The following is a 25,842-nucleotide window of genomic DNA, read 5'->3' as shown; positions in this document are numbered from 1 at the left end:
TAACATTATTAGAGCTGCATATGACTTTAAGGGCTCAATATGGCTGTAAAATGGCTTCACTAAAAATCTGGATGAGCTTAGGCTTTGCAGAAACTTTTTGGAAAGCTGCATCTAAAAGATGCATTTCTGAATTCCAAAATACTTTAATTTAGAAACTATCCCTCCTGTGAATATCATCAGTCTCTGCATTATACAGATCACTTAAAAAGATAAACAGGTGGACAGTAATGAAAATAATTAGTCCTATACACTCGAGAATCAATTATTGCATTTTTACAGATTTTTAGACTTGTGCTAATATACTGTTGCTTAAAGGCATAAATACTGTGATATTAAGAAGTGTTGTGTTCTTTATTGGATTTATTTTTGTGGAAATTCCTGGCTATAACATTAACAGGATACCTTAACCTAAAAATTAGTGCTGAATTTTCTGCATTGGGCTTGTGGCAGTCTGGATGCTGTAATGGCAGGATTATCAAACAGATTGCATTTATATCCTGAGTGATGATTTAAAGTAGGCTGTAAAAAGCTCTTGCAGAGCAAACAGGTAGCCAAAAGGCAGAAAAAGACAAAAATTTGAGAGAGGTAAGGTTTGAGGTTGGAGAGTAGTAATCATTGCCTGATTTTTGATGCCTTTCCTGAATACAAATTACACTTTCCGGCACCCCTAAATATGATGACGCTGCTGTTTACTGCCCTTTGTGTTCAGACCATAATTTATATAAATTCAAGCAGGATCTTCATTTGTTCAGTTACTACTGAGAAGAAAAGCAGACAGGATTAAAATGGTGTCTGTGTTGCAACGATTGCCATGCTGGGTGCTAAAATGATACTTCAATAGTTTCAGGGCTGGCAGCAAGTAGATACATTTCTAAAATTCTTCTCTTCATGTGCTGCTTGGGGTAAGGGAATAAAATCAGTATGAATAAAATGATGTACAGATCAAGTATTACAACACTGAAGTTTAACATTTTTTGTGTAGTATATATGGCATTCGTATAGTGCCAAATGCCATTGCTTGGTCTTCAGTCAAACGTTATTTTATGGGAAGGTGCAAATTTCAATGAGAATCACTCCATCAGTATTGTTTCTTCAAAGACTTTTTTATTTAAAGTTGCTTTGAAGTAAGACTTGTAGATCAGCCTTTTTAGTGGCTGAAGTTACTTCTGCATTCAATATTTTTAGGTCCCATCAAAGCAGCTTGAGTTCTAATATCTACCAGTCCCATCTTGCTAGATTTAAGTGGCTTTTTTGTTTTGTTTTTTTCCATGCAGGTACTGCTCATTATTCACCACGAGTGTGGATCTGAAGAAGAGTTAATTACCTCTATTTTTTTGAGCATGTTTATACTTCAGATACACACAACGTAGTCTCCTTCCCTATTAGATTCTTAGAAGGTAGTTATAAATTTTTTTCTAGTATCCTTCTTGTGGCTTTAACAATTATGATCAGTAACAAAATAAATTATTCCTTACATTTTGGGCAACTGCATGCCAATCAGTTCACTTAGAACCTCCTGGAGGTCTTTCGCATGCCAGACTTTAAAAAACTGAGTGTGTATTTGTGGAGGTAACTATGTTAAAAAGAAATCTTCTAATAAAACTTAGGGCTTTCTCATTCACTGGACTTCGAAAAATAAGTATTTATGTGGTTTGGAAATCAGTTATGTGAGCTGAATTTGTTACTTCTGTTCTAAAACTGAGTTTGTGCTGCAGTTCTGGGGGAAAAATCTAGTTGGGAATTGTAAGACACTTTCACATTGTTTTTAGATTATGTTACTGTATGATTATGTTTTTAGTTAGGTTACTGTATAAATAATTGTATAAATAACATCATGTTTTATCTGTTATGCTCATTTTAAAAGGCTAGCTGAAGTTTACTTCTCTAGTAAAGCAACTGCTAAATTCTGTGAAATCTGCATAAATTCAGTGTCCAGAACAATAACTTGCCACTTCTGTTTGTAAAAGTGCATCATGTATATGATTTAGATAAGTGTTTGTTTTATTTAGGGCTGGAAAAAGGAGAGAATCTTGGCTGAATATCCTGATGGAAAGATAATAATGGTTCTTCCTGATGACCCAAAGTATGCACTTAAAAAGGTATGGTGAGAAGGACTGGACTTGACTGCTTTGTTTGATGTTTTCATATAAATAATGAGAATGTTCATAGAAACGTTTGTGTCATTTACATGTGAACAGTTGAAATTGGACTCAAAACAGAACCACTGTTCTGTTCCCTTTTCCACAGACAGATCAGATGCCTCACTCTTAAGCACTGCTGGTTTCTTCATAGAGAGGCTGGGCAGGGGTGGGAAGACATCAACCAGCTGACTTCTTAAAGTTTGGTGTTGATTTGTTTTAAGTATCCTTGCAGAATATCTGGCAGATATTTATGTGATATAAACTCTCCCTATATTTAAATGAAGTGAAATTTACTAACTTTATAACACAGCACAAATGGGGCACCGTTCTCTAGGTGACTTTCTGATAAAAACAGAATTAGATGGAAAGTGGCCCAAAGTCATCTAGTCCATTGCCATGTCCAAAGCAGGATTTGCTCTGATTATGATGCATCTGACAACTTTCTAAAAATTTTACCACTAGAGGTTTGTCTGAGCTCTTCAGACTGTTTTACAGTGCTGTGCTAACCATAACAGTAGGAAATTTTCCCTGAATGTCTTAACAGAATCTCCATACTGCAATTTAAGCTCATTACTACTAACCATACTTCCACAGCGATAGAAAACATCCGTCTTTTCCTCCTTGCAGCAGATCTTTTGTGCCTGAACACACTGATTGTTTTTTTTTTTTTTTTTACCTTAAGGAGATTGACTGGATGTGCTGGTTTTTTTTAGTTTATACTCCTAAATGATGTTTTTTAGAGCTCCATTCATTTTCTTGCTCTCTTCTGGCTAATCTCCATTTGTGCCATGATTCATGTCTTCCTTGAAGCTCTAAAACTGGGCCCAGCACACTAATGGGGACTTAGGGCAGTTGGGTACTTCAGTGTCCTGCTGGCTAACCTGTGTTCATACATGTGAAAGAGTCATTTCACTGTAGCCTGGCACTGACTCTGCTTAGCTGGGGATTTGCTGTGGCTAACAGGGACTTTTTACAGTATCCCTGTCACAGGGTCACAGAATGGCTGAGGGTGGAAGGGACCTCTGGAGGCTGAATTGATGCCCAAGACAGCTCTTGCTGTTGTTGTGGCTGTAGAAGGTTTCTTGAGTCTGAGTTACTGAATTAAAATGAAACTACAGATTTTCACAATTTATGCAGATAGGGTTATTCGTTTAGTTGTATTTTTTTGTGGGATTGTCTTAATTTTAGTTTAAGTTTTATCTTATTTGTTGTACGTTCATTTTTTTAATATAGTGGCTGAAGAAAAGGAAGACTGTAGCAAATTAAGTCATTTAGGACAGAGTTCTCTGTGTAGTTCTGTGTAGCTGAAGTTGATAGAATCTTAGAGCTGTCACAACCATGGGTGCCTGATTTCAAGAATAGTTTTACTTGGTGTTTCAGATAATAGGATGTGTCATTAAATGATTAGTACCTGAAGGTGAGAAAATAGAGAGTAATCAATACCTGTTAAAATTATTTTTAAAGCATTTTTAACACAGCTTTCTTTACTGCGCCAGTGCCTGTTTATTGGGACAGATTGCCCAGAGAGGGTGTGGAGTCTCCCTCACTGGAGATATTCAAGCACTGTCTGGATGCAGTCCTGTGCCATATGCTCTGGGACGGCCCTGCTTGAGCAGGGAGGTTGGACCAGATGTGGTACCTTCCAACCTGACCTGTTCTGTGGTTCTGATACTCACAGCAGCAGTAATTCTCCTTGTGCATTACTACTGTAACTACAACTTGCATTTGAGAAGCACCATAGGTGAGGGCACCTTCTTTGTCTTACAGGAGATGAGGGATGATAGAGGCTGTTCCAATGTGCAGATGTAGGTTCAGGAATGCCTCAGTAAAATACCAGCTCATGTATAAGCTTTCATTTATGTTCATGCTGAAGATTATCTCTTTCTTCTAAACTTGCTAATACTAAAAAAAAAATAAATTATTTTTAGTTTCAGTTGCTCTTTGAAAACCCAATGGAAGAGTAAAAAGCTGAAGCAAAGGGACAGCAGTTAGTCCTTTAAAACAAATATCTATATTTTCTATCTACCTTGGCACTGTGCCTGCTGTTATCTGCTCAAAACCCTTAATGGATTTGTTCTTTCAAGACTTCAGAAATAACAAAAAATCTTAAACTGCTTTAACTTCCCTTGCAGGTCTAATTGACTTCTAAATTATCAGAGCTCACGGTTTGATTATCAGCATTCTCTCTATTAAGCCTTTGTCTAATGAAGTTTGGACTTAATGGAAGCTGACTGAGGGGTCTCTACTCTTCCTATTTCCAAATGAGCATTGTTTAAGGAACATTTGTGCAGATGATGTGTTGCAAGTTACTTGGGTTGATCCTTAACTTTTGGAATAGCTTTCAGTGTGCTAGATACCCTAATACATTTCTGCAAGTCTGTGATTTTAATGTAAATTTATAAAAATGTGCATTTAGATGAGTTTGTTATACAGTGTTTAAAATTATTTTGACAGGTTGAAGAAATCAGAGAAATGGTAGACAATGATTTGGGATTTCAGCAAACTCCTCTCATGTGCTACTCTAGAACTAAAACTCTTCTTTTCATTTCTAATGACAAAAAAGTCATTGGCTGCTTAATTGCAGAACATATCCAGTGGGTAAGTGATTGAATTGGAGAAAGATAATCTGTGTCAGTGCTTAATAACTGTTTTACACAGCAAATTATTACTCTGTGTGTGCCCGTTCCACAGATGAAGAGCCTGGGTGCTTGGGCCACTCTGAAATGTAGTTACTCAGTTTTGTGTGGCTGACACTGAGCAGAGACACATGGATGGTGTCATACTTGGCTCAGACAGACCTCATCATTTAAAAACTTCCTAGAGCTGAGGGGTGGAATTTTTGTCTTCCTCTGCTGTTACACAGCTCTGGCTGTGCTCTTGCTTGTTGACAAGCAGGTTCAACTCCCTACCCAGCAGAAATCCAACATGGATAAAAGAGTGGATGCTCTGTATGATTGAGTTGAATCACCACAGGGTCAAACAGCTCCACAGGAAATAAAAACAGAGGACAGAACTGCACTGGAAGGCAGGACAAGAAGTCATTGTAGTACTAATCACTGATGTCACATAATCTGTCTCTTCATTCCAAACTGTATTGTTTTCTATTGTCCCTTGGGAGCATCAGACAACAAGCAAAACAATCTTAGCCAAAGCCAGAGAAATTGATGCAAACGTTTTAATACAGGTAGTAATAAGGATTGGATTATTTGTTGCTGTTACTTTAAGTGAGAGAAACTTCAGAGGGTTTTTTCTTTATTTAATCTTTTATAATTTGCTTGATTTTTGAAACTGTTATGAGAAATTAAATGAGTTGCAAAAAATACAGTGTTTTAGGTAAGGCATTTTAGCAGCCAAGTATGTTTTAACTGAAATAAATCAAACATTAATTATTTTCTGTAGTCATTAGTGATGCTTTTGTAAAGTGACGCATGGCTTTTACATCATCTGCAGGGCTACAGAGTTATAGAAGAGAAGGTTCCAGAAATCAGTTCAGAAAATGAGAAAGTGATATTTGAGAGACAGAAAGCGTGGTGCTGCTCAACTTCTCCAGAACCCGCGATCTGCGGGATCAGTCGGATCTGGGTGTTCAGCATGATGCGCCGGAAGAAGATCGCTTCTCGGATGATCGAGTGTCTCAGGTAAGAGGGAAACATTCCTCAGCTACGCATGGTTTACACAGAATTCCATGCAAGACATTGATTGTTTTGTGTGTCTCCAGCTTTTATTTGCAGCTGCTGGTGATTCTGGGGATATGGATTTGAGCACAGTTGGCAGTTCCAGTATTGGAGTTCAGTAACTCATGTCAGTGCTCTACAGTCGTTTGTCTTTCGCAGAAGTCTTTGAGTGCAATTGTAATGAGTCACCCTGGCAGACTCCCAGGGGGAAGTTCCTCCACAGTAATTGAGTAAAGGACACAGGACTGTCTTTGGTCACAAAGTGTGAGGTGACCCATGGACTGGGACCCAGCCATTGGCTGATTGTCCATTACTTAGAGGTAGCAAGAGGGAAGCAACAGAGACCCAGTGCAACAAACTATTGGATATAGTCTGGTGGTTCCAGCTGTTGTTTTGTTTTAGTTCTTGTATATATACTCAGGTTCACTGAAACTTGTGGATATTTTCCATTTCCATGGAGATATAGTAGCGAGTGGTGAGTGTATTCCAGCTGAATGTTTGAGTCCATAGAAAGGACTCAAACATCTGTGCTATTGTCTAGATAAATGTTAAAAATGTTGACTCTCCAAACCTGAGGTTTCTTTCCAAGAAGTTTAAATGTCAGTTCCAAGTAATGGCAAGAACTGCTCAAATCTTAACGATGGCTGGGCTTCAGGTTTGTGCTCGCCTCATCTTGTTGGAGTTCCTAGAACAGATACTGCTGCCTCTGCCAGTCCTCACCCTCTTGGGTATTTGGAGAACTCAGCAAGGCTGTTTTGCCCTGCACAATTCATCCTGCCCAGCTGGTGGAGCAAATCATGATCAGATTATGTTTTGGCTCACCTATTGACAGTAAAGCTGTATTCACATAAATACATTAACTTGATGATTTGCTCATGTTTTTGGCAGATTTTAAATAGTGTGTTCTGTAGCTTCCTAGAAACTATTTCTAAAGGAAAGATTTCTCTCCCAAAATGATGCTGAACTTACTTCTCAGCTACAGCCCTAAAGGAACTTCAGAATCAATTTTGATGACTTGTTGCAGATAGTGAGGCTTCAGTTTTCCTCTTAACTGTGCACAGCACCTCCCCTTTCACTGTGCTCTGGTGCTTGCTTGGCCTTCCAGTAGCTCATTGCTGTATTCACCAAAAAGTTTTGTGTTTTTCTGGTGATCCATTGGTTTGTAGAAAGGTCTGATGAGCTCTAGAGCTGGTGTAGATGAGGGAGCCTAGGGAGTTAGAGAAGGCAAAGGAAAGGAGTGAGACTTGCTTTGGGATGGCAGTAAGCAGTTACATCTGCTCAGCTGCCTAAACTTAAACGTTTTCCATAGGAAAAGGTACTTGGAATGGGGTAATATTGGTAACCAGCTAAATCCTGACTTCAAAATGTTGAAGGCATTGTAAGAGACTGAGGCTCATTTTGAGAATGTCTGCCCCATTTCACAGTACCTTGGAGTCACAGAAATCCAGTCAGCCTTAACCTTGCAAAATCATCTTTCTGAACACATGAAAGGGAAGAGAGTAAAGCTGGTAGTAACTAAAAAGGATTTTGTTCTCATTATCTTTTCCTCAGTATTTAATGGTGATGTCTATATCAGTGAAGCTCCTGCTTGCTCTTCAAGTACATTTCTGATTATTTTATAGGAACTAAAGAACTTAAGTCTAAAGGCAGTTTCTTCTGTTTCTAAGGATAAAATAACACCTCCCCTTTAAGACCGATTGAGGTCTTAAACCCTGAATTCAGTGTTCTAAAATTACTCACACAGCCAGCCAGAAAATTACAATGCTATCACTTGATTCCCACTCTCCCTTCAAATACAACTAAAACATACAGGAAATACTCTTCATGAACAAGTTAATTGATTCTTTCTTTTTGTATACTTAATTACTGAATGTGTATTTAGAAGTTATGCCTAAAGGTTGGTCCCTTGAAGCCCCTCCCTAAGCACCCCAACGTGATTCATAGCTTGTTTTCATTCCTAGTGATTGTAGTCACAGCCCTAGTGGTCTCTTTTCTATTAAAAAAATCTTTGGAATGAATTCAGACTTTGTATTTTAAATTCTGAATTTAACTCATGATGCAATTGTTCTGTACAAATATTCCTTCTGAAACACCAGACCCATATAAAATCCCCTCCCAGAGCAAGTGGTCCTCCTTGCTCTTTGGAAGGAGGAGATAAATCCTATAAATAGATGCATCTCCTCCTGACGGAACGTCTTCCTTTTGAATGTCTGTGCCACTTAATTAATGGTTTGTTGCCTAATAGCATAAATGTTTTTCATGATTCTCTGAGGGTAATTATCTTCTTTTATTTTTTTTTTCCTTTTCCCCTCTTTTAAACAGGAGCAACTTCATATATGGCTCATACTTAAGCAAGGAAGAAATTGCTTTCTCTGACCCCACTCCTGATGGAAAGCTCTTTGCAACACAGTACTGTGGCACTGGCCAGTTCCTGGTATACAACTTCCTGAATGGACAGCACCAGACTTAACTGCTCTGCAGGAATTCCCTTTTTATTGGAGACTTCTGCCAAACTGCATGGAGTGGGTGCAGACCTTCAGCAGAAGCCAGGGCCATTTTTATTACAGTGAACTCAGGACTGGTAACAACCAAATGGTTGTACTATTTTATTAAAATTGTAAACAATGCAGTAATAGGCTAACTTTGTTTTTTTAAAAGAAAGATATTTTATTAACTTTTACAAAAGTTTGATTGTATTTTATCTAGTTATTCATGTTTACATGCAGCAGAAAATTGTTCATAGTGGACTGTAAACTAATGCAAAGACTCTGGTCTGGCTGACGAGTACATGCTGAAGTTCTTACTGAGGTCATATACCAGTGCTTCCCAGTACTGGAGCGCTGGGCTCCTGCCCCAGCTCCCACTACCAGCACTTGTCTGACAGAGTTCCAGGCTGTGCCCAGTGGAATTGGGGCAGGAAGTGTTACAGGGCAGCCGCTGTGGGCACAACCCTCACAGGCTGTACGGTGCCTTCCGGGGTGCCCCTGTACCCTGCTCCATGTCAGGGCGCCTGCTCCCTGGCAGCAGCATTGGAATCTTGTGGCCCCTGTCCCCTTCTCCCCCAGATTAGTTTTGGAGTAAAAGGTGGAATGAGAAGCCCAAGGACTGGTGTGCTCGTCATTCTTCAAGTATTGTACTGAGTATATACCTTTGTTAGCGGACTTCACTTTGATACTTGTCGCTCCTTCATAAATCTCTCCTCTTTCAAAGGGTTTGTATGTTGAAAAACTGCTGTGGCCTTTCTTGATCTGTACATAATGTAGATAGATTAAAAATAAAATACTTGATAGCTTTTTTAAAGTTACTCTGTATAATACTGAGTGTGAATGAATCTTTAGTGTATTTGATACTTTTCTTGGTGGGATAAACATAACATGCTGAAGATCAATGCCCCCAGGAGCTCTGGATCAAGTCCATCTTCATACAAGGTTTATAGTAAGGTGAGTGGGGATACCTTCAGTCTTGAATAACAGTTCAAAGCCCTAATGGAAGATGGGAAAGATTTAGTTACGGTTAAACTTAGTGTTTGTTCAATTTTGGAACCTGTGTGCAGTCAGGATGTAGTTGTTCATGGTGTGCTGTCCTTAGCCTTGGTCTAGAGCTGTAGCAAAGACCTCACACCACATCCCAAACAATACTCAAGAGTACTTAAAGCTGGAGTAGCAGAACAGTGCTGAATTCTGGGCTGCAGAGGCTGTTTGTTTCCAAGCTGCCACGTGTTCTTTTCCAGGGGATTGTGAGCAGCCTGTAAAGAGTTTTGTCAGAAAGTGGTGCAGGTGCACAGGAACTCTGGAAGCAATCCTCTATGGTGGGCTCAGAAAGGAAGAGCAGGACCCATTAAGAGAGAGGCAGTCTGAAATGGTAACTTAATATATTCAAATTTAATGAAAGCACATTATAAACATACCATAGCCACAACTTCAGACAGTTTCAGTTCATAAACAATAACATGAGGTAGACTGACTAGTGAAGCTAGATTCACCAAGTTTTTGGTTAAGAAAACTTTACACTAGGAAAGCAACGTTTTTAACCCTCTTCCAAAAGTCACAAAAAGCAATTACATAAGTTAAGCAAAAAGCATCTGCATATGATTCTTTAAATCTTAGTTTACATTCAGTGTTGACCTGTGAATAGACAAGAACATCTACAGGTAAACTATAACGCTGCCCAATTTTCATACATTCATAAGAATGGCCTTAATGGCAAGGCTTAAAACCAAAATGGAATAGCAATCATGTGCCTGTCAGCCAAGGGTCTCCTTGCCAGGAATTCACAGGCAGCCAATTTAAAGTGTTCCATGGGACAGGCCTGTGGTGTTGGGGCTGGTGTAGTGCACTCTGGCCAGAGCGTTCCCGAAGCTCCTCGCTTCCATAGGGGACAGCACTAAGGAAATGGGTTACTGTTAGCTGGTCAAGGCGGGCAAATACACTGATTTTCTAAATGCACTCTCAGCCCTCAGAATGATTTTGCTCTGCTCCACCAGTGGGCTAGCTCCTCCTGGTAGTCTCAGCACCTGGAATTTTAAGAACTTAGTGCAAACATCAAATACACGAACAAAAAGGAAACCATTTTTGAACATGTAATACCTGACACTTTTGTACACCGTGCTAAGACTGGGGGCTGGCCTTAAACCCTCTGGCAAACCCAGAGCTACTGGAATACATTCAGGCATGTAGCAAACACTTTGAATCATCTTTTATATCCCTGTGTCTTCCCAGTGTTAAAATAGGTAAGGCAGGTTGCATCTGAAGGAAAATAAAAAAGAAATTTACTGAAAGGGGTTGTTGATGTGAAATTTGCTAAATTTACAGCATCAGAAATAATGCTACATCAACACAGACATATGCAAACCATTTTCCTTTGGCCTCTGTCAAATATATTATGTTTATTCATCTGTAAACATCTCTTCACAAGATAAAAAAAGTTGCTTAATTAACACTATGCCTTAAAAAAAAATGCAGCTTTGGCAGGTCCTTCTGCAATGACTGCAGGTCAGGTATAAAGATGCATTAATTTCATTGCTTTTTTGGGGAGTAAATTCATATTCCTGAATAGCCTTTAAGAACACTCTGCATTTTTCTTACTGATAAAGGGGGTCAAGTTGTGCAGAAAGACAATTGTTGGAGGGTGTGTGTGTAACAAACCTCAGTGAGACAACACCTGCCGAGTGTGAGGGGAACAGAGCACTGCTGCATACACCTCTGACAGCCAAATGCTACGGCATCAAGTTAATCCTGGAACACCTTCACAAGGATCAGTATTGCAGCTGGAAATACAACAGTGTGTGACTGCTGCAGAGCCAGTGTTTACAGAGGTACACGGATGATGGTTTCAGGTGACGTGTTCACACATCTCTGCTTCTGGAGAGTCCCTCCCGAGCAGTCCCAGCTCCCTGGGACTTCTCTGCTCCCCCCCTTGGAGCTACTGTAGAATGCTTTGTGTTTCTCTTGGGTCCACCTCGGGCACTGTTAGGCTCCTGCACATTTCTTGTGGGTTGCTTCATGGAGGGGTACAACTCAGACCTGATCTCAGCTCTGCAGCCAACTGGAGTCGAGCGTAAAGGAAATGGAGAGTGAGTTGCAGGCAGTCCACCACAAAGGCACTGGACAAACAGGAGGATGCATTTCCATACGCAAGGGGGGACGGACCGCAAGTTTCCGAAGCTCTGAGGAGAGTGAGAAACTGAGCGTGATTTGCTGGGGAGTTACTCTGGCCTCTAACTGAAGAGAGCAGCTCTGAGAAGCCTTTTGCTTTGGGCCCTGGCGCTGAGGAGGGGGCGCCTGCTGGGGCAAAGTACCATTGCTAAGGGTGCGCAGTGCCTGCCACGCGTTTGCCCATTTGTTCAGGTTTAAGTAGTAAACTTTGAACACCTGTGGAAATTTTGCCAAAGACAGTTTCAATACGTACACAATTACAAATTTTAAACTAACACTGCACAGAGAACAAGACTATTCCTCGTAATACAAATATCTACTTTATATTGTAGTTTCAAACCCCTGAGTATTCCTGTACCACAGCACAGAGCTGAAGAGACGTGGTGGGCTCTCCTCCAGCTATTTTCAATAAATTCCACATGCTAGGGTGCATTTCATGTAACACATTCAAGCTTACAGCTGCAAGAGGAGAGCAGCTTCTTCCCCTAACTCAGCTGAATATAAAAAGGATTCTTCTTTGACGAAACAACATCCTCTTCCCAGATCCTACAGCTTGGTTGGCTGTGTGATTGGTGTCGGTGGTTGTGAATGACGTGAAAATAACTGGAATCCGGGATCCTTTAAATCATAACCAATGCGGTAATTTTACCCCAAAGAATAAAGCTACTTCAGAATGTGGGGAATCCTTCAGAGCAGTCAAGATAAATATTGGTTGCACTTTGCTCCACAGTGATTGTACTTTTTAAAAAAAGAGTTCTTTTTTTTTTCTTTGTTAGCGTTAGCGAAGCTTATATGTGGCGTCCCGTAAGGAAATAGAGAGGTTCATCATCACTACTGTTTGCAGTTTGAAACTCATCCCGAAGTCGGAACTGCCACTCATCCTCCAACTCCAACCGCACTATTGTCTGCCGTAGCGAGCTCCTGTCTTGACATATGACACACAGGGTGGCACCTTCAATTGAAAAGCATGTTAGATTCTCAAGGTACAATAACAAGGTACAAGGTACAATAACAACTCATTTCCTTCACTGATTTTCTCAAGATATTTTAAAGAAATCTCTGCTGCTAGGGAGGAAAAAAGTAGCATTACAAGGGTCTATCACCAACCAGTGATATCACCACCAGCCAGTCCAGGCTCAGATCAATCCTTTGAGCCTCAGGACAGAAATGAATGTGTCCACTCCCAGGAAGGCACAGACACGGAGAAGCAAGCATGGTGGGGTGTGCTTTGGATCACAGGATGTGATCAGCCTGACAGCCAGGCAGTGTTAATATCATCAACTGCAGCAGAGAGAACATTGATTGGATCTTTAAATTACTACTGATAATTAAGCTCAAATAATAAAGCATACTTTTTTGTTTATTTCATAGGACTTTTAGGTTTGTAGAAGGTCGGTGATTAAATTCTATGAAACCAAACCAGTCTTGCAACTGACATAAGAAAATCCACTGACTTCCTTAAGTACGAGAGCTGCCCTTGGTAAAGCACTCTAAAGAGACTAATTTCTTCTGTGGCTTAACAAATTTACAAACTTCATTCCACCTGGTGTTACACATGATCATTTAATAAGCAGGAGAACTGGACACCTTCAGGAACATCCCCAGGGTGTCTTTGTGCCTTCTTCCTCTGTCCCTGCCCTGCAGGGCCCAAGAGGCCACAGGAGCAAACTTCAAAATGTGGTTCTTGGATCTGGCTGAGAGTCATTCCTATGGTCCCCCTGCACATGCACCATCCTCAGTCAGCAAGAGAGGGAAATGGCTCAGCTGTGCCACCACAACTGCGCTGGAGCTCTGCAACACACTTCAGCATTACTGAATTCCTCTGACAATTTGCTAATTGCCAGCATTAAGACAAAAAATAAGGATTTTTATGAGGTTTATCAAGTTCTGGTGAGGCAGACCAAATCATCCTTCAACTAAGAGCCGTCCTTATTTACAGAACTGAAGATTTACTACCATTATAGACTGATTGCCAGAGCAGGATTTCCCATCCTCATCAGTAACATCTATGCTCCCAACTCTCAAGTTGCTGACTGCACAATTCACTACCTGATTTCCAAAATCCTTGATGATGTCACTTTAAAATAACTTAATGAATGTCATTTATCAACGCTTACCTAAGGTTGAATTATCTGCCAACAGGAACAGAAGTTTCATACACCCCTCAAAAACCACCCCATCTATTTCTTTTGAAAACAGTGCCAAAACAAACTGAAAATAATGGAGCTGTTTAATCCAGCTGTTTATTCCTCTGCCTTTCCCTTGTCATCCATGCTATTATTAGTTGGTGAGAGGCACCCAGGATGCCCAGCAGAGAAGCGAGATTACCTTTGAGAAACCTGAACCGCTTGAGGAGGTCTGCACCGACGAAGGAGTCGCAGAGATAGAGCAGAAGTCCACTGAAGAACACCCCTTCACAGTTGACATTGACTGAGTGTGGGCGAGAGCTAATGTAGCATATGGCCACCTGAAACACAAGGGGGAAAGAAATGCTTTCTGTCTCAGAAATGTCTAAGGATGACTTACAGGGAATGGAATAGAGCTTAGTGATAACAGGCAAGTCAGCTGGTGCTCTGATAAAAATCCAATCCAACAAGACTGCAGTACTGAGCAAACTTTCCCAAAGAAGTAACACACAGAACAAACCTCTAGATTAAAATTTGGTCACCAAGTCTGCAACACGTTATTTTAGGGCTCTCTGTAATTCAGTTTGACTTTTTTCCCCTCTACAAATTACCTGCTTATAATGACTGTATAGATTATACAGGTTATTCTAATAAGGATACATTTGTCAAAGTAAGCAATTCCATAAGTAGGGGAAATCCTGATGCTTGTGGTTCCAAGTACTCCTGTGTCTAAGTGCTGTGATAGCTGTTACATAACAAAGGGTGCCTCCTCTATCGTACCACTGACCTCCATAGAATTTGTTGAACAACATCCTTGTTAGACATCGACCCTGCTCCAGACCCAGTTCAAGCTGACCACTGGGTTCAAAAATTCCAAACTCTCCACCTACAGACATCTAGAACATATTTGCAAAAATCTAATTTCCTTGAAACCCAAGTTCATAAAAAGAGAAGTATCAAAGGATGAACACTAGGATTTGTCAAGAAGGGCATCACTTTCAGGTTTTTGCTTTGTATGAAATATTATTTCAGACAGACATGCCCAATTCCTTTGCAAATTATGGAATTGTTTAGGTTGTGCTCATCGAGATCCCACTGTTATCATGGGTCCATGAGATCCAAGATCACTGACTCCAACTGTTAACCCAGCACTTCCAAGTTTACCACCAAACCATGTTGCCAAATGCCACATCTACACATCTTTTAAATACCTCCCGGAATGGTATTTAAAAAAAACCCAAACCTTTCCATGGAGGAATTTTTCCCAATATCCAATCTAAACCTCCCCTGGCACAACTTGAGGTTGTTTCCCCTTGTCCCATCATTTGTTACCTGGCAGAAGAGGCCGACTCCCACCTGGCTACACCCTCCTTTCAGGTGGTTGTAGGGAGTGATAAGGTCTCTCCTGAGCCTCCTTTTCTCCAGGTAAACACCCCCATCCCCCTCAGCTGCTTCTCATCAGAATTGTACTCCAGACCCTTCACCATTTTCACTGCCCTTCTCTGGACATGCTCCAGCACCTCAATGTTCTTCCTGAATTAAGGGGCCCAAATCTGAATACAGGATTTGAGGCGTAGCCTCCCCAGTGCCAAGTACAAGGGAATGATTCCCTCCCTGGTCCTGCTGGCCACACCATTGCTGATCCAAGCCAGGATGCCACTGGCCTTCTTGGCCACCTGGGCACACACTGGCTCATGTTCAGATGCTGTTAACCAGCACCCCCAGATCCTCTTCCTTTGTGCAGTTTCCCAGCTACTCTTCCCCAAGCCTGTGGCACTGCATGGAGTTGATGGACCCAAATGCAGGACGTAACACAGTCCAGCAGTCGCATTAATCCATCACAGACCTCTGGTCTCTACCCACACCAGCCAGCTGGAGGTTTCACCACCAGCTGCTCCAGTGGATTGGTCCTTTACTTCCAGCAGCAGAATCTGTTTGAGACCAAAGTCTTCAAATGTTACCCTTGATGCTGAGGAAGGGCATTTCAACACAACAAAGATATTGAAGTAGAGGTTTGCATTTCCTTGTCCCCACCATCCCTGAAAATCTCTTGTACCTCAAGCCCAATGTTCAGGTAGCAGTCGATGGCCAATACCGGGTTCTTGAAGTTGTGAATGGCCTTGGGGAAGAGTTTGTAGGTTGCGTGTTGAAGGAATTTCTCCAGGAGGAACTGAGACGGGGCTGCCAACAATGTGTGCTCGCTGTCAGGGGCACAGACGTACTGAAGGGGCATTATTGGTGCCACGCTCTCTGAGACCTGCAGTGAAACCAAGGGGAAGCCCTTTTAACCCACCCACTCTGTGCATTTGCTCTGCTGGAGTTCCTCTGACTGGGGAAAGGACTGACATGACAGAGCAGAAAGACAGAGAAGAGGAACAAAAAGATCAAAACTCCCCATTTGATTTTCACACAGCACCAAAGCACAGAAATAAATTAATTCCTCGTTCTGTGCTTGCTACGTACTTCTGTGGATATCTGCTTGCCTAAAGAAGGGACATAAAATGTGGAGTTCAAACTGTCACAGTGGCCTTCATCCTGCCCTACTTGTGGGCATTATATGAAATTACATACTCCTTGTGTGGATCATCCACAAAAAGTGTTTTCTATGGAGTTTTCTCATAGGCCAGTCCATCACTACAGATTCCACTGCAACCACAAGAAAAGGAAAATCAGAAAATGATCTTCAAAAATACTTAAACCCAGAGTTTAGTCAGTTAAATTGTGACATATGGGAGGTGGTTTTTTAAAAGGAAGATGGTGTGGGTTGTGTTCAAAACCACCAAGAGCACAAACTGTAAGATTCCTAGATTAAAGACAATCCTTTGAAATACACCTCCATTTAAAGCTGGAATAGGTGTAACATACTCTGTGTAAAATATTTTATATATTTTTACAAATACTTGGATTTCCTGGGGGGATTTCAGAAGGTTGCAGTTTTCAGAGCCTTTCTTCAGCCCACTTTTTGTTAGGAAGTGCAAGGACTGAAAGTCATCACAAATCAGCAAACATCAGAAACTTGTGGCTGTGCTGAATTTTTAAAACTGACTCTGGTACAAATTGCTTGCTTTGGATCAGAGTCTGCAAAATCTTCCTCTATCAGAGCTACCACTGAAAAGCTAGACCAAACTCTTCCCAATCTCAGTCCATCTTCTAATGATTAGGAGGATTTTTTTAGTAATTTATAAATAGCAAAATGTTTCTCGTTTTCTATTTTTGATGTGGCAGCCCTACCGTAGATTAAGCCATGAATGTCAGATGTCAAATAAGCACGAAATTAATTTAAAGTACTAAAGAATTCATTATTTCTAGGGAAAACAGGTCCTGATTTTACACCTTAAGTACACGAGACTTACCATGATTTTTGGCTTAACAACAAAGTCCTTTTGTCCTCCGACCTGAATATGTTTCTTCATGACACTGAAGTTGTTGAAGCGGCAGATGAGGAGGCCGCTGCTGTTGGTCCGCAGATTAAAATCCACATCTTCACAGAAATACCTGGGCATTAAACACAAGATCACTAAACCAGCTGTGTGGCTGCTGTGCACGAGCATTCACACACCCCCTGCTGAAAGGCACCACTATGGGCTCAGCAGATTTTTGGAGATCATCTGATATGGTGTCAATACAAATTTTCTGCAGAGCTCCGAAGACTCATTCCTTCAGTGTGCTCCTGCTCAAGGAAAGCAACAGCTGCTCACCCTAAACCCAAACTAGTCTTCACTTTTCCGTGCGCCTGTGTGCTTCTTCCCCACACCAAACCTGGCTTGTGCTCTCATGCTCATCACATACTGGCATCAGTCATTTTCTCCCCACCCTTTACTTATTTTAAAATTCTTTTTATGTTTGGGGTTTTTGTATTACGTATTTTGGACTTGGCAGAAGCTCTGCAGTGACCAACCTCCACCTCTGAACAAACCAGTTCCATATGACATATTTCTCCATAAACTGGAATTAGTGGAAAAATATAACTTTAACAAATACTTGGCTATGGGAGGAAAAGCTGCCGGGAAGTTATCTAGTCCTCCACTATTCATAATGTTGTTCATTTCTATGGGCTGACTCCCACTTCATGATTCAACCTGACACAGAATGTGAAATCAAGAGCTCCAAAAGTCACCAGCTTGCACTGACAGGCTACAGTTCCTCGCTGAAACATACAGGATCCCTGAAAACAGCATCAGGAGCCCAAGGTGAGAAGCCCCAGGGCCATTTATGGCCAGCAGAGACAGGGTTTATTTGGAACTCACTTGTCTGGGAAGAAGAAAATTGGGTATTTCTTCAATCTGTGATGACAGCTAGCAATAAAGGCCCATGATATGCACGCTTTGTTGCACATGCTTTAGGATGAAGTTTGGTGGGGGGTGGGGGAAGGAAGGAAATAGAAATGTTTTCATCTGTCTTTCTTGCAAACTCAGGTGACAGCAGGGAGGACAACTGTCTCTGAAGGAAATACAAGGAATCCCTCCTTCTAGGCACTCTGGAAACTTCCCTTCTTCCTGTAACTGACGCCATTTTGGCTCCTTTCTTGGACTTTCGGTGTCCCAGTTATTTTTTTCTCCTCAAGTTTCTTATTTCCTCACTTTTTCAGTCCTCTGAAGCCCTTCCTTGCCCTTGATCTGTCTCCCCCAGGTTTTCTTGGCTTTTAGCAGTTTTATTTTGATCCCTTACTCACTCAGATGAAACATATATCACGCTGTGCTTTATTTTTGTGATTGTGCACTCATTACCTAAGGTAGAATCTTTCTGTTTATCTCAACAGTGCTCAGAAACATTGTGACAAGTTTCTTATCAAGCCAATATGCTATTTTTTCCACAGATATATATGTACTGCCTACCTGTTTAGGTCATATTGCACGTTCTGGGTCAGGTCTATGTTGAGCAGTATAAAATCACGCACATGGCACCTGGAGAACGGAGCCTTTGATTTCCTGGTGTTCAGCTTGCTGTTCCACTTCTGAACACCCAGTATTGCATAATGAACAATTTTGGGGGTGGCTTCAATGTGCTGGAGGACACTTTTCAAAGACACATTCTTGCTGAAACTCCCAGGCTCCAGGGACTGGCTGCAAAACATAATCATACACAACATACAAACATATTTTATTATTTTTATATTACATACACTACATATATATACATGTGTGTGTATAAAAAGGATCAAAAAATTCCATTGACAACTGAGAATGTTTACTCCAGATGCTTAAAAATATATACATAAATGAAGACTTTTTAGCAACAGGCAACTAATTTTTGCCCTCATCAGGGCAACCATTCAGAAAATGAGCCTTTCAGCAGAATAATTTCTTACACACCAATTTATGAAGGGAAAAGAATAATTTTTGGAATGCTATTTTCTCTGTACTGGACAGTGTAAGCAGTGAGAAGGTCAAGAGCTTAATGGCTTCTAAGTTCCCCAAATAAACTGTTTGCTCTGAGAAACAGAAACTGAATCAAAACAAAGTAACGTATTGAAAAATCCCTCAGTCGCTAGAAACAAGAGTGGCTCTAGGCAAAGAGCAAACACAAGCAGAGAGGTCTGTTGGAGGTACTGACACAGATGTAAGGGAACAGTCATGTGGAAGTGTTCAACAGCAGGTGTTGAATTCAATGTTGGTGGTCAACAAGACAAACATAGAGCCTTCCTACTGCTCTGATGTTGGCATCCCTGCCAGATGTTGGAGATGAGCCTCGGCCACAGATGTGCTGCTGGCAGCGCTGGATCAGTGCAAGGCAGCGTGGGTGGGTACCAACCTGGACTGCTCGTGGGGGCTGTGCATGTTCCACAGGACGCAGGAGTCGTCCATGACCACGATGAAGGGCCACACGCACTGACGCTTCACTCCCAGCTCCTCCAAGCGGTTTCGTTCCAGTTCCAGGTTGTGGTAGGAGAGTTCCTTAATTAGAAACCTGGCAGCACCTGAGGAAATACCACAAAGAAGATGTACAGACATCTTTATTAGACTTTATCACTCTTTCCAGAGAAAGGCAACACAAACATCTGCAGTCATTACCCTTTTTGAACTTAGTGCTCATAACACTTTAGTTTGAAAAGAAATCTGTATATCACTTTTTCAGTGTGAGGAAATCTAAAAGGCAGATTCCAAGAAGACTGGATGCTTTAAGACACTCTGCAGAACACAGTCTTGTGGGCATTAATGACGTAACTTGAACCAAGAAGGGGCTAAGATTCTAAAACTGAAGATACTTCAAACTTCTTGCATAATAAACTCAGCATCCATGAAGACTAATTCCAAAGTTCAAGCCTCCAGTGTTCAGCTGCAGTTAATATTTACCTTCTGCTAACTAAAACGTTGCAATTTGAATATGTGTAAAACATCTAGAATTTACACAGCAGGGTTGAGTAAAATGAGTGAATATGGCCCACAAAACATCAGACTTTAGGCTGAGAAGGCAGTGATCCATGCAAACATATATTCCATGCTCCTGACAGCAGTTCTTCCACATTTTTGTACAGACATTACCGCTGTCCTCACAGCAGTTATGTGAGGATCTGCTGCATGGTTTCCTGCAACAGCATGATCCACATTGTCCAAGGTAGATTTTGGTACCTTCACAGCAATGCACTGATGGTGTCTCTTACCAACTCCAGCGTTGTTGAACATGCCTGGCAGGACAAGCATGATGTGGTTGGGCCAGTATTTTCGGTAAAGTGGCATTTCATACTCCTTGACTACCAGGAGGTGCAGGTGGCTGATGCCTTCCATGGCATGGTAGAGGTTCAAGAGTCCATGTTCATGACGTCCACTCGATGGGGTGAAGATAGGACTCTTGACTGCATTCAAATTCTGCTGGAACACAAGGTATTTTGGCAACATTAGGTAAAAAAGCAGGTTATTCTTGGTAGGGACTTCTATTTGTTCATTTCTTATACCATACTTTAAAATCCCTGATTATTGAAACACATATGAACTGGATGCTAGGAACAGAAAAAAAGGATGTTTGCCCTCAAAAAATCCATTCTAAGGACAGTTAGGCAAGATTTACACAAAAGACTTTAAAACAAAAAGACAACAGAAAAAAACTGCCCCCATTAATTTGCATATGTATGTCAAGCTGACTGCATGCAGCAGATGGGTGAGAGCAGCACACGCACCTTGTCAGAAACGAGTGGGAGTCGCATGCTTTCGAGATGTTTTCCCTGTTTGCTGAAGACAAAATGGCTCTCTTTGGACTTGGGGATTATAAAATGCAGCTGAACCTCTTCTCCCAGCATTGAGGATGAAAACGTGAATGCATGCAGAGTGGAGTCAGACACCTGAAGACAAACAAGCAGCAAAAAGAGGTTTCCAAGCAGGTAACACATAAGGACTATGTAAGGAGAAGTAGTTCTTACAGTAACAGCACTGGAAACCATCAGAGAAGAACATCCAAACCACCCTCTTTCAGTAATCATTTTCCTCACAATAAGGTACAATATTGAGGCCTTGCTATTAAAGAAATCAGCTTTCTGTACCAGTAATGGTCTTTGGCCAAACTGGACTCTTCTGAAGTCCATTTCAGCTAGGAATTATTTCTCAGTGTTTACAAAGAGAAGTCAAATATACAGATACACACACTCACAAACATGCATACATACCAGGAAAAAAACTGTCCAAATCAATTTACCTAGAAGGTTCAAAGAGGAGGGCAGTAGGTGGGGGTGCCTCCACAGCAGCATGCACTGTCATTCAGACACCTCAGCAGGAGCACCACTGTATTGGTGTCAGTACAGTATTTTTCCTGTGGCAATACTCTCCTAAGTAGTTGTGTGACCAAAGCAGACCACACCATTAACAAGGCTATGAAGAATGTGGGTGAACTTAAGTTTGCACAGCACTTCACTGAACCACGTAAGTGCATACAAATGCCTACACAGCTGATAGATTTCATCCCACAAAAGCATCTGCCTTACTACAAAGTCAATTCACTTACTCTTACCAATGAGCTTTCTATAATCTTTTGCTAAAAATTGAAATAATTAGCCTAAGACTGAAAATGCAAGGGACTTTATTTAGGTTTTGTTAAAGCGTTTAAGAATCCCTCTTTCTTCATAATGTTTGCTATCCAGTGACTCCCCTTTGAAAGCGTAATTTCCCTGAGCTTAATTATCTTAATTCTATATACACAGTTAACACTGGCACATAGAAGTAGATGTTTATATTTATTAGTACTAGTTATGTTTAACCACATGCACAAAGATAAGTGGAGGGAACAACAGATGTCCTTGGGGAGGATTTGCTTCTGTCAACGGACTTAATGAAGCATGAGGCTTAGATCAGACCTGCTGGTGCTGCTCTGAGGGAACTGGCATTGTGCACTGACAGGTCGGGGTGTCTACACTGCCATATCTTAATAGCAAGCTGCTGGAAAACATTAGCGAGCAAGGAATGAATGAATGGAGATAAGAAACTTCCAGGTAAATTGCTGCTGGTGGTTAAGAAATAATGTGTCAACTATTAACCAGGAATAATCTTACTTGCCAGTCTTCTGTGAGCATAACTGTTTGCTTTAGAAATGAAAGGTTTTTTTAACTAAACAGATTAAAATGTTCATTTCTGTCCAGTGACTCACAAGCTACTGCTGAGAAGGATGCACAGCTACATACAAAGCAAGGAAGAAGGAGGCCTTGCCATCTCCCATCACAGGTATGGATGGCTAGCATTTAGGTTAGACAAGCATTTCTCTTAATTTTTAGTCTTCTCCCGTGAGACACTGCAAACCCTCTGGGCAGGCTGAATAATGCTTTGGCTTCAGAAAACTCATCACAATATTCACCCTTTGCCAGAGGCAGCTGCAGAGGAAAACTGCTCATTCAGCAGACACAGCTGATGCTCCTGGGTCTGTAGCTCAATATCTCCCCTGAGAATGGAAGAGTTAAATAATTCCATCTGAGGGAAGGTGAAAGCATGAGTCCTGAGATGACAGCAGTATGCCTGGAGAGACCATAATAAAAAAACAAGGATGCAGTTTACCCTAAGACCTTGACACCAACCTGTGCAGCAGGATTAATGTCCATGTACTGATGGCACTGCTCACAGTGATGGAAGGTGTTGTAAGCTGCATATTTAGTCAGCATCATGGACACGGTTTCCCTTTTCTTAGGTTCCTCTGATTTTGTTTCTTTGCTTGTTTCTGTGCAGAAAGAAAAGAAGTAACAGAAATTTTAGGAACGTTAAAAAACCAGAGATTTTGGTTCTGGTAAAAACTGTAAAGAATACATAATTTTTTTTTCCATTTAATTTTGGGAGAATAAAGGTTCTTGTGAACTTCTGTTCAAATGAACCAATAAACACTGAGTCTCTGTAGGAAAGTATTCCTTAAAAAGTCTACATTTTACCCACCTTGTTTCACTCTTGAGAGTTGTTCTGTGTATACAGGACTTATATTTCTGTACTTAGGGTCATGTACACTCAGGTCGAAAGATATTTTGCTGAAGATCTCAATGTCTGGCCAGTGGTCATTGCTAGACTGAGTAAGTTCACTGTTTTCTGTATGATCTGCAACAACACACTTCAGGTAAGCAGAATCAGATACTCACCAAGTGATGCTTATGTGATAGTTTCTGCTTTACAGTTGCATTGGAACTCACACAGGCAACATCTTTGAACATCATAAATACTACCAATGAAATTACAATCCACACAAAGCCATCTCAAAGAAATGGCAATTCCTTAGAAACTGTGTGCAGGAGAAGAAGCCTCCTAGGTACCTTCCTGCACTGTTCCTCATCATGCTGCTGAGGTATAATTCACTCTGGTTTAAGCATAAAGTGCTCAGCTGAATGGTCCTATTTGTGCAGAAGGCATGGGTGTAGTAGTTTCGAGCCTCTTTGTGATGGAATGAAGAGCACTGGGTAAATGAGAAGCAAAAGTATCCAAAGGCAGAAGGATGAAAGGAAGGAAAGAGAGGCTGTACACATTTATGAACTAGTAGCTGGTGGTAAATGATAAAGGCAGTAGTAGACACATTCCTATTACAGAATAGGATGTGGCCAGCAGGGATCAAATGAAACTTTTCTGTATTGATACAACAGAGATAAGTCTAAAGTAAAAAATCAAGTTCAATCAAAGGGAATGGTAGAAAACACTGGCCTAAGAAAACAGCTTTGGAATGCAGCTTGGACATGAGTCAATTCAGATTAAAATTAGATGGAAGAACACATGAAAGTAGGTGTGTAACTGAGCTTACTGATTTTAGAAAAGAGAATTCAGGTGAAATGAAGGTTGGGTATAGAGATGAGCACATGCTCACCCTACCCTGATGCAAGAGGAGAGACAGTAATCTAAAGACCTCTGAATCCACTTTGACCTGGGTAATATTCAAAATTTAGAGAGGGTGAAGGAAGTAATTAAAGATGTTGAATTAAATGAAAAATGTGATAAAATGCAAATAGACTAAAGAAATTCTGCGTTACTTTCATTATACAGCCATGAAATTCCTATTTCTCTGAACAAAGGAAATGCAATGAATCTTACCCTTCTGGATTCAAGTATTTGGTGTGATATTATAGGACAAATTATTAATACAGCTGAAGAAAATGGAGAGTGGTCTGTAAATTGAAAGAGTTGACTAAATAGAAGATGGCAGCATGTAACTTTGTAAGCATTAAGGCAGGTGAGATTATCCATGAAGTTAAAAGGTCAGTAGAGGGGCACCTGTCTAATATTTTCACTAATGTCACCAGTTTAAACAAAAAATTGCCTTAAGTCTGCTGGTGGCACACTCCTAAAAGTCACTGCCAACATGGAGAAAGAATCAAAGATCAGCTGGAAAGAATTCAATGGCCTCAACAACTGTAACAACAAAAACTTGGTGATATTTAACAGAAAAAAGGGGAGTCACGTGTACATTCAAGGATTAATAACAAGCACTTCTGCAGCAGGTTGGGAGTGCCTTGGTTGGAAATGACAGAGTTGCTGAGAAACCTTGGAGTACAAGCTAAGCATCAATGCCAGTGAAAAGGGAGAATGGAAAAGACCAGTGCATTCATAGGTTTCACCAGTCATGAGGCTTTCAGTGGGGGCAGGGAAATACATGAGCTGTTGTTGGTTAAACATTCAGTTCTGCTCACCCACGCACCAGAAGGATAAATTGAAAATAGATGTGTAGGCCAGAGTAAAAAATTGATAAGGAAAGTAAACAGCCTGCCATTTGTGAGAACCCTGTAAGAAGATCCAGACTACCTAGATGAATGCTGAAGGGGAGGTAAGATAGCTGCCTGACCACTCCAAAGAAACCAATCTCAAAGAAAAGAAAAAATATTTTAATTTAAATTACTATGTTTTTAGGTACCAAAGAGAAGGTGCATAAATGGGACAGAAACATATTTAGGGTGGAGAATAAAGTAGTATTTAAAATACTGGGAACACAAAGGCTCTGGAGAAGCATTCCAAAAGATGTACTGGGAGCAAAAAAGCCACAAAAACCCCAACCAAACCCAAACTGCTCTTCTGCTGGAGTTCCATGCATTCCTGGCAGGGGTGTGACACATTGCCATGATCTCAACAGGCCAGTCAGCATGATGCAGAACATCTCTTGCATTTTAATATTTCATCCTAACTTTCTGTGGTACTTTAGTTTGAATAACAAAGGAATTACATCCCCCAAAGCTTCAAATCAAAGGAAAATATATTTCTCTCTTTTTCTTCTTTTTCATTAAATAGCACTGTATGAACAGAAATATTAGCCTTTTCAAAGGTTCAACAACTACATTTTCAGGTTGCCAGTCTAATGGTCATGAGAATTATGTACCAGAACACCATGAAGAGGACTAATTTTTAAAAGGTTTTGTTCTTCTCAAGGTAAAGTCCTGCCATGGCAGTTAATGGATCTGTGAGATCTGACAAATGAGCACAAACCCAAAGAGGATTGGCTCTCCTTTATCCACAGCATAAAACCTGCAAACTGCAGACAGGACACAATCTTACTGAAAATGGGTATATAGCTTCTAAATAAACATAAATAATAGGTTTCAGCCAGGAACAAAATGTCCTGTCTGCTTAAAAGCAGCCAGCACTTAAAAACCTACAAGGAGAGAGAACATGGGCAGATGATGCCCATTTACAACTTTGTGCTCACTTTCGTTTCAGTGCTACAAATGTATCAGCCCAAAATACATGTAATAGTTCTCAGATAAGCCCATTATGAAGTTCACCTTTTTATCAATCTATACTGAAATATATGCAGACACCTAGAGTCCAGCTACACACCAATGGAGAGGACATGCAGTAGGTATAATTCATAGTCT

General features: G+C 40.8%; 2 protein-coding genes across 3 annotated transcripts in view; one reads left to right on the top strand and one right to left on the bottom strand.

Moving 5' to 3' along the window:
* The window catches only part of ESCO1 (establishment of sister chromatid cohesion N-acetyltransferase 1), a 33,448-nt gene extending 24,343 nt beyond the window's left edge, over window positions 1–9,105 (top strand). Inside the window, exons 9-12 of one of the 2 annotated variants that reach the window (XM_041399409.1) lie at window positions 2,010–2,099; window positions 4,596–4,739; window positions 5,592–5,779; window positions 8,138–9,105. In XM_041399409.1, the coding sequence (XP_041255343.1) occupies window positions 2,010–2,099; window positions 4,596–4,739; window positions 5,592–5,779; window positions 8,138–8,285 (570 nt within the window). In that variant the 3' untranslated portion in view covers window positions 8,286–9,105. Of the gene's footprint in view, window positions 1–1,274; window positions 1,398–2,009; window positions 2,100–4,595; window positions 4,740–5,591; window positions 5,780–8,137 lie in introns of those variants that run through there. The other variant, XR_005952258.1, reaches the window with a different exon arrangement.
* Window positions 9,106–9,719: 614 nt separating this feature from the next.
* GREB1L (GREB1 like retinoic acid receptor coactivator) overlaps window positions 9,720–25,842 on the bottom strand; it is a 133,057-nt gene continuing 116,934 nt past the window's right edge. Inside the window, exons 25-34 of the mRNA XM_041399414.1 lie at window positions 22,937–23,092; window positions 22,588–22,727; window positions 20,710–20,871; window positions 20,197–20,401; window positions 19,347–19,512; window positions 18,431–18,658; window positions 16,949–17,090; window positions 15,652–15,852; window positions 13,798–13,936; window positions 9,720–12,421 (exon numbers count right to left, since the gene is read on the bottom strand). Of these exons, the coding sequence (XP_041255348.1) occupies window positions 12,258–12,421; window positions 13,798–13,936; window positions 15,652–15,852; window positions 16,949–17,090; window positions 18,431–18,658; window positions 19,347–19,512; window positions 20,197–20,401; window positions 20,710–20,871; window positions 22,588–22,727; window positions 22,937–23,092 (1,703 nt within the window). The 3' untranslated portion in view covers window positions 9,720–12,257. The remainder of the gene's footprint in view (window positions 12,422–13,797; window positions 13,937–15,651; window positions 15,853–16,948; window positions 17,091–18,430; window positions 18,659–19,346; window positions 19,513–20,196; window positions 20,402–20,709; window positions 20,872–22,587; window positions 22,728–22,936; window positions 23,093–25,842) is intronic.

Source organism: Onychostruthus taczanowskii, unplaced genomic scaffold, assembly GCF_017590055.1.
Source record: "Onychostruthus taczanowskii isolate IOZ18803 unplaced genomic scaffold, ASM1759005v1 scaffold16, whole genome shotgun sequence".
NCBI lineage: Eukaryota > Metazoa > Chordata > Aves > Passeriformes > Passeridae > Onychostruthus > Onychostruthus taczanowskii.
This window is presented reverse-complemented; position numbering and strand designations above follow the sequence as displayed.